We start from the raw sequence: 9403 nt of genomic DNA on the forward strand, positions 1-9403 counted from the left end.
TTCACAGATTCAGTGTTATATTCAAAGCAACTTTAACTTATTTACATAATTCTTTGTTATTTTACTGCCTTTGTTACGCAATCTAATATGTACAGTCAAATCTCCCTACTATGCCACCTACGAATGGCATATAGGTTTTGAAAACGGCGTTTATTTGCTCGTTACCCGTCAGTCCAAAGCTCTCAAGATCGTCGGCTGGCGCTAGCTGTCACCTCTTCATCTCCCCACCCTCCCAACCAACCACCTGCATCCTGTCGCTAGTCGACATCTGTCACGTGACTGTCATTTTACATTGTATAGTCGGGATCGAGCGCATAATACCGAAGTGGTATAGTACCGGGGTGGCATAGTAGGGAGATTTGACTGTATCACCCTACTACACATTTCTAAAACACACATCCCACACATGAAAATGCTAGTAAAACAAGACTTTTCAAACCAATTGTGAGAATTTACTTTCTTCCTTTTCAAACACAAGGAAAAATGAGAATTGTATACATGTGGCTTCTCCAGATGTTTATGCAACATGCTCACACAGTCACATCTCTGAATCGACTGCCATCACTTTCTCCACAAACTGCTCGCAGAAAGCTTTTCTCAGCTGTTAGGCCAATGTCGTCTTATTAGTCATTTAGTTTGCTGTACATTTTGTCGTCCTTTTTGGAACTTAAAAATTAAAATCCAATGATCAGCTATATACAGTGCTGCCAACCACTGGCACTAAAACTAAAAAATTTATTTATCTTCTGTGATAGTCACGAGGGTGGGTAAAATAAAGACCAAACCAAATTTCAGCATGAAATGTTTCAGCACACACTTCTAAAAGTACAATATAGAAGGAATTTTTGATTTTATAGAACACTTGAAACAAAAATTATGAATGCTCAGATCTAAAGGTGTATAGAAAGCATGATTATTCAACGAATAAACAAATTCCTCTCTAACATGCAAGCAATGCATGTGCAATCCACATATCCTTTCATGCTACAGGTGAGGTAGCAAGGTGACACAAAAATTCTATTAATTTTGGAATGTTTGAAAAAAAAAAACCGTAGCCCTAAGTTTAAAGAAACGATAAATAATTTTAAAATTAATTTGAAAGTCAGCTTGCAAAATGCAATATGCTTCTATCCTGTTGAACAACAAGACTGAAGACATAAAAGGGGAACATTAAGCAACAAACTGGCAGAGAAAAGTAAATCCATTGTCTCAGTTCAATCTATGTACAAAATCTTCAAAAAGAGTACTTAAGATGTTCCCACCAAATTGCTTATCTAATCTTTACGAACTTTCTTGTCAGCCATTTTCAGTCCAATCCATGTATTCAGCTGACTTGCCCGCAATTTGCTCCAGATCACATGATCTGAGAGCCCCAGAATCTGAGCTGCATTTAAGGCTGCTGCTTCAGCGGATAAGAACAGTACCACAGCCAAGCCCTGAAATCCACAAGTAAGATAATGGTATGCAACAAATCACAAATGATGGACACCTTCTCAAAGTACTACTTTAAATCAACTGAATTTTCAATGCATTTAATTTTGAAAATTTACACCTCCTCCAACTGACAAAAACAACCAAGAAAGAAATGTCCCACACTTCTTAATGTGGCTTGGAAATAATGCATGAGATACAGCAGGGAAAATTAACAAGTCATTGATGGAGTTTTGATGCTCTGGGTATCAGGTAATTCCATTTCTGAAATATGAATATCTAAAATTCTGAGAACTAATTTTCTGTAAATAACTTAATCCTCACACTTAAAAAAAAAAGGATGAAGGTAATAAAACACCAATCATTTTGGCAGCCAATCGCCTGCACTCAAAGACAGCTGTTCGGTCGACCATTTTCCAAAATGCAGAACAAAGTATGGATTTCATTTGAAAATTGCTGGAACGTTTTCCCTGTTACTAAGGATGCTACTCACCAGAAGGCAAATGCAGTGATGACCATATCATCTTGAGCAGCCCAGTCAGATGACAAAGGTGGGCAGTTGATCACTGGCCATGCAGATTACCAGACAAAACTGGACCCAGCCATTGCTTCGACCAGCAACAGCAACAACACGGTTGGAATTCCCTCCCCTGTAATATCAATGCACTCGTGACTGCATTTGTTTATCAAATTTTATATTATTTTTACGCACATAAACACTAACTACTGATAAGCTAGTAAAGATGGAATATCAAATTTAATTTATTTGCTTTTTAATGAACTGTTTCGTGTAGTTGTCAGTACACACAGGAAGTCATCTTCTCACAATAGTACAGTGGAATATGATAGACATGAATCTAACATCTTTGGACAATTTTATAGCAAAAATATAAAATAAATAAAAAGCAGTGAAATAAAACAGTTTATGACCATTTAAAATTAGATAAAGGGAACTGGACCCATTTAAACACCCATACAAGATCTGATGAAATGTGCTACTTGCCTTCATATTCTGCAAGTATGTTCAGTGCTTCATCAGTAGCTTTATGTGCTGAACAGACGCGCATTTCGCAAGGCACTCCATACTGCCTGCAGGCTGCACAAATCTTTTCACAGTGCCCTGTGTCTGTAGGTGAGCCCATGATGACCACAACACGTGCATGGGGTTTGGGTGACAACAGCTGAAATCACAAATCAAATCTTAAATCGTCGTAAAATGAAAATAACTTCTTTTTTTGGACCTTGTGAGTCATCTCTGATGTGGTTCAATGTACATTTCCAAAACGGTTGCAATATTTGACCATGACAGCATCTAGGATGCTTATTACTGTTATTATATTTTCATACAAGCCACAATCCAGCTGTAGTATTTGGTTTCACAAACTGACAAAAACAAACAAAGGAGTAAAGAAATACCTAAAAATCCCTTCCCATAAAAAAATATCAACAGTATAAAAAACAAGGGCCTTCACACATACCACATATGCATGTGGTTAATTACTGGAACTTACAGCTACACGCTCGGCCACCCACGCAAAGTTCCTTTTGACTGTCTCCAGTGCCTCAGGTGTTACGTCTTTTAGTTCCCTGTAAACCTGTTTGTCCTTCATAAGGCGGCGATCGCCAGCAGGCCATAATCGCCACGAGTCACTGTCAATGACATCAGCCAACACCAGTTCTCCTATGTACAAATTTTACATGCTGTAATAATCACATTTTGACTCCAAAAGGACACATCAAAATAAGTTTTCACAAAATAAATTGAAGATATATATATTCCAAAGACCCATGCTTAATTCTTTTCACAAAATAAAAGGGAACGTAAAGTCCAATGAGTCATGCTTATTTTTTTCGTAGAGAAGCTGGAAGGTAGATATCTCCTTCTACTGACTGATCTACTGTTACAATATAAATCATAAGCAAGCACAAAAAATGCCTTATAAACACCTACACACAAGTTTTCTTTTCAACTTTCCTACAAAACATATGTAATGGCAATGTCTAAACATTGTGATTCAACTTCCCATGATGTGTAGGAAGCATACACCAAGAGTGAATACTCACCAGTGTCTGTCTGCACACCAAACTCAATCTTCATGTCGACTAAAGTGCAGTCAACAGAGGCCCAGGATTTCTCCAGAATCTCAAAAATGGTAACTGTTGACTTCGCCAGTATTTCATACTCATCAGTACCGATTGTGACGCCTCCAACATTTAGTTTTGCTTCAATCAGCTGCTCCCTTGACCACTGAGGGTCATGGTTTGCATCATCCTGTTCAGAGATTTCATATCTTCTAAATAGGGAATACGCTTTTTTCCTACTTTAATGGTTTAAAACAAAACTGGAGCTCTCCGTTCCACACAGTTACCATCTTTCATTTGAAGTTGGTACAAACAAAACATAAACTATATTTCTTGCAAATCACATCCCATAAATGTTCAAAAAATGCTATTTAAAATGGAGTGCCCATGATAGTTGTCTTTATTGTACGTTGCGTAAATATTGAAACACATTGTAATTTTGTGCTACCACTCTGGTTTTAAGCAATAAACTGCTTTGCTTTTCATCCCTACGGAATGAGTGAATCTTCTCTGATGACACCGAGACTGCCAGCTTGTATGCAAGTTTGCATGTTACACATGATGCAATGGGTTTTTTTTATTCACAGGTGTCATAGGTGAAATAAAGACCACAAGTCAATTATTACCTAAACCAGTGTTCATATCAGTGAACATGCCCGTCCTTTACATTTACAAGGATATTGGACAATGGAGATAACTTGCCTTAAAGAAAGTTTCCAGCTTGGGAGGGCAAAAACGGTAGCCTTCTCGTACTCCAGGGTTTCTCTTTAGAAAAGATCCGGTGGCTATTCGTCGTGTAACCCACTCAATGGGAATCATCTCACACCGGCGGGCAATGAAGGATGTATCTGAATGGCGCTTAACAAAATGTGTTTTAATCCCTGTAACAAAAAGTGATGACAGACTGCAAAGTGTGAAAACACATTTATATACAATCAGATCAGTTAAGATTTCAAATTCTTATCAGATGTTTCAGCTGAATAGCTATTTCATACTGTGTACAGCATTTTCCCTTTCACTTTTCTGCTTGTTGTAAACATTAAAAGTAATTGCACAGTCGATGAGAATTTCTTTTAATAGCTAATATCACCACATCGACATCTTGTTTGACTCACCAGCATTATTAAGAAGTTCAAAAATGGCGCTAGTGGTGGCAGTGGAAATGGCAGCCTTGCCCTCAAGGTTGTGCGCCTTTGCTCCATCTCCTGCAGTAATTCGATCTTTAGACTGCAGCAGCACCTGACCAGGTGTCTCCGTGAGCTCGTAGACAATTTTGGTCTTGCCCTCAATGAGCACACGACCTAGCTTAATGTCTATGAAATTAACAAAAACAATGTAAAATGAAATTAGAATAAGAAACAAAAACAAAGTCAGTCAACATGCCATCACATATGCCTGCACATGCTGATACCTTTGGTATTTGTTGGTGACAACTAATGACCAGAATTATAGGCCCTCTTCCTTCCCCTAAATTTCATCTGCAAACAAACATTTAAACTGTTGAACTTTTGCTTTCTTTCAACTCATTCATTATGCCTTTATAGATACACACAGGATCACATTAAAACAACAATAAATCTGTAAATTTATCCCTCAGTCTTGCAAGTGTCAGCCCAACTGAAGGGGGCTACCCAAAACCGGGTCTGTTGGCGGGGTGTTGTTGCGGCCCTGTGCTCCTCAAGGGAGCAACAAGGAATAAACTAAACTTGCAAATGTCAGTAAATACCAGCTATTTAATCATCAAAAATTATGATAATCTCTTAGGCAGTATAAACATGTTTATTTGCTTGATATGGACTTTCAGAAAAGGCGAATGTCATTTTTGCTTACAAGAAGATGCTTTTTATGCATTGCGCTTCTCACATAAGGTAAGAGACCAGGTAACTTCAAGACCATGAACACTTTGCTGACAAGAACAAACAAACAAACAAAAAACAGCAAAAAATACACAACTAAAAACAATACTGCAATATTGCAAAAGCTGGTCAAAAACAGATGGCTCAAGTAAAAACCCACAATTTTTCTCACCTCTTGGCATTTGTAATTGCAGGCAGGGACGAATTGGAAAGCTTATGTTCGACAGGAGACAAGTTTTATTTTACAAACCCTTCTCTTTTTGTAAGCAGCTACCAGGCCCATGGAGAATGTACAGGATATGAGAGATGATCTGATCTGTCAATGTGCTGCTGACAGTGCGATGACACCATAGCAACCTTGCATACTTGAACCCCTATTTACATCGCTTACATGTGCACAAAAGTGGGCAGGTTACTTTATATTATCGATTAACAAGCGGTTTCCTAGGAGTGAGACAAACTTGTTTTGCACCATACCCACGATTCCACAACACCTTACATCGCTCCTTCCTCGAAGCGGGAGTAAAAATTTAGTGAAAGTTGATGACGGTAGGACGTTAGGGTGAATAAATGTGAAACCCCCACTCCTTTGTTCGTGTGGGCAACTAAAGCAGTGGTTCTCAAAGTGTGGTCCGCGGGCATAAGTCAGGTGGACCGCGGCTGACAGTCGTCATGTCAGCAAGATGATGTTTAAAGTGATGCATTCCTCGCATTAATATTTTAATTACAAAGAACGAGGTGCGTAGTTTTAGGTCAACTTTAGTTTTGAATTTTAATGAAACAAATGCGGCAATTTGAATGTGAAATTCATAGTACAGAGTGATTTTTAGGCCTTGGTGGTCCGCCATATTTCTACGGTCCGAAATACTTTGAGAACCACTGAACTAAAGGAAGCCTCGAGCGACCTTAGCAGGTGAGGTCAAAGCTCGTCAATCAAGCCAAGGTCCGATGACGTCGCTACCTCTTTACTCGCATCCTCTCGCCTACAAAAACTTAGTTTCGTTGTTGACATCCTTTTCGTCGATTGTTCACCCTGCGTGAGCACCTACCGACCTACCCCCTGGCACAATGTTTTCACTACATTTTGGGGACGGTAGATAAGTGTACTTGCCCTGCGTGTAAGTGACCTTTATGAATACAATAAACCAACGCAGATGCTAAAAAGTAGGTTATCGAAAATAGAAAATAATGATGAAATGCTGACCGAACTGATCAACAAGATATCTACGGGTGCTACACCTGTTTTGTTTTTTTGCAGCGAATTATCATTCGAACAAGAAAGCCTTTACGTAAATGTGGAAATGATAATGCAATTTTAAAAGTACACACCGTGCACTTATTCACTTTGTTTAGCTGTTTCATGCCCCATTAAACTCATTGAGTGGTGACGTCACCGCAAAAATTATTGAACAGGCTCAGATTGTATTGCCGTGTACAGACCATTAAGGTCTGGCGGCATTGTTATAAATGAGTACATAACTTCTTCTGATAATACAATGGAGGTGCATTAAAACCTCCCAAAAAAACTGGAGTTGCGCGAGCCAGTCTCAGAGGACAGGTTTATCTCAGTGTTAGCTCACTAACACGTGCAGTCACTGCTTGAGAAACACAACTTTATAATGCAAATAACCATTACAACTATCTTTAAATAGGGGTGGCATCAAGCCATTCAGGCCCCAGTCCAGAGTCTGTCAATGCTGAAACTAGTCAAGTACCAATGACATTTTTTTCAATCAATAAAAACAACTTGGTCCATATTTCTCATTCAAAGTGTCTGAACAAAGAAAAGGAGTCCTTCGCTTCCTTAACAGAAAAAGTAACTGGAGAACCTTTTAAAAAAAAGGTCCATACTGAAATCACTATTTCACCCCTAAACTACAAAGATAAAAATAAACAGTCAATGCTGCTATTGGTGAAACTGCTAAATGCAGTCCTACGCTCTAAATTTAAGCACAACGCTTCACAGAAAACATAGAAATAACAAAATCAAATCTCAATCCTCACACTGGTGAATCAAAAAACACCTTTGGCTTGAACCTGAATATTTTCAATCATCCAGTCCAGTGAATTTGGAAGAAATTATATCAGAGGAACATTTAGACATCTTTTCCTTTGATCTATGATCTCTGCAATCTTACAAGAATAGTGGTCAGGTCCTTGGCCTGACCATTTGTGTCGAGGTTTTACAAAAGTTAATTTTACTTAGTTGGGCACAGGAGACTAACACAGGAGATAGCTAGGACATGGTCTCGAAATACCTGTCCTGAAGATGTGAGTGGAGTATGAGGCAGAATGGTAAGGCATGGATAAAAGACACTGGGGTAGATTCAGCATGCTAAATAAAGACAGTAGGGCAATGACCTCAGGGACTTTACACAGGGAAAATGTGGCTCCTGCTGGACTGATAGGATCTTCTTGCATAAGATTTTTGTGCAATCTTGGGTCACTGAACATTATATCTCCTGATGAAAGCAGAGACCTAGTGACACCTTGAACGCAACCTTGTCTGATCAGACCAGAGGTGAAATAATCAATCCACTTTTCCTTAGAGACATAGGTACATGTCTTGCCTTTTTGGGTTATGCACTTGGGTCCTAAGCAGTCTTGCCAATGGGAAGAACTACCTCATGAAACTTCATCATGCTAAAAGTGACATATTTTCCCATTATTAACAATAAAAATTTTACATAATGAGATGGAGTGGGTAAGCTTTCATCACTGTGTAAAGAAAACACCATAGGACACAGTTGATAGAGTTGGGCTTAGGGGAAGATAGAACACATAGGTAAGCGACAATCGGAGACCTACTGACAAGAAAACTGACAGTCCAAAGGATAATTCTAGAACAGACCCAAAAAGGCTAAAGTATCAGTGCCTCAAGGTAGGACTGAACTGTGTTGAACAGAAAAAAACTGAACAAAAGTCATGATTGTCTAAACTGACATATCACAGAAGCAATTGGTAATTTGGCTAATGTGCCTGTAATGCTGACAGTGAGAACCAGGTTCTCAAGGATTGTATATCAGCTCTGACATTCTCTCTCTCTCTCTTGATGTAATACAGGCCTGACCATCAGTGGTTTTCTTCACTGTGTGTGTTCATAATGCCTAACCATAAAGATATGTGCTTGTATGCAAATAAAGTGCTTTGTGTCTGAATGCTGCTGAGAAAAAGTGCTATATAAATGCGCTTATTAAATTCATGTTAAGGCGAATGAGAGCAACATTGTCCATTGATCTGTTTTTCCATGAGTCTGTCAGCAGAGTCTGCAAGATTAATAACAAACAGTCAGGAGGTGGTTTATACTGTGCAAGTGTCAAATGTTTCAGTGTAAGTTTTATTTCACTTCTGCAGGCAGGTAGATCGCAAAAGCAAGAAGAGTGACGACTGGGTCTCATTCGTGCTAAGGTCATTCAGACAAAAGTTTAAATCTATTGAGAGCCAAGATTAGTTTGAAGGGGAGGGGGGGGTGAGTTGGTGTTTTATACCAAGCAAGCAACTAAGGCTATATCATGGCTAGGCAGCCAGCCCTGTAAACAAATGCCACATGCAGAGAAAGAACAGAGTGCCCGAGATGAGAGCTGAACCCAGGGCAGCCAACCCTTACTGTATTGGTGACATGTGCTAACCGTTGTGCCACTGGACCGCCCTAGTTTGAAGGGGAAGTATGTCAATTGCTTGCCTAAACTAGCAGTGGAGAACTTCGCAAAAGGCCGAGTGTTGGTCTCGGCATACAGTCAGCCATCCACCTATACACATCCGTGGTTTTTCTTATAACTGTAAAGGGTTGAGGAGTTATGGAAAGAATTCTGCCCACTTCAAACACTTCTTAACAATTCTAATGAGTGTTACTGTTCCATCATAGTTAAAACTTAAAGAGCAACCAGTTTTGGGAAATGATAAAGTGTTCTTTTTTCAGATGTTTATAACAAACATTTTAGGGATCATGAAAAAAAGACAGAAAATGCTAAGCAGAGCACAACCTCTCATCTGCCATGCATGTTACATTTTTTAATTTAAACAGATGCTCCACT

At 39.0% G+C, this 9403-nt stretch overlaps 1 protein-coding gene across 1 annotated transcript; it reads right to left on the bottom strand.

The window, feature by feature from the left end:
• Positions 1–430: 430 nt before the first annotated feature.
• LOC112560932 (multifunctional protein ADE2-like) lies at positions 431–6060 on the bottom strand. Its single transcript, XM_025233058.1, is given in 13 exon segments — positions 431–1409; positions 1411–1436; positions 1925–1952; positions 1954–2009; positions 2012–2032; positions 2035–2061; positions 2064–2081; positions 2435–2612; positions 2943–3112; positions 3496–3703; positions 4216–4394; positions 4629–4826; positions 5542–6060. Coding segments are annotated over 13 exon segments (1254 nt in total). The 5' UTR covers positions 5552–6060; the 3' UTR covers positions 431–1274.
• Positions 6061–9403: the final 3343 nt, after the last annotated feature.

The sequence above is a fragment of the Pomacea canaliculata genome, linkage group LG3, assembly GCF_003073045.1.
Source record: "Pomacea canaliculata isolate SZHN2017 linkage group LG3, ASM307304v1, whole genome shotgun sequence".
Classification (NCBI taxonomy): domain Eukaryota; kingdom Metazoa; phylum Mollusca; class Gastropoda; order Architaenioglossa; family Ampullariidae; genus Pomacea; species Pomacea canaliculata.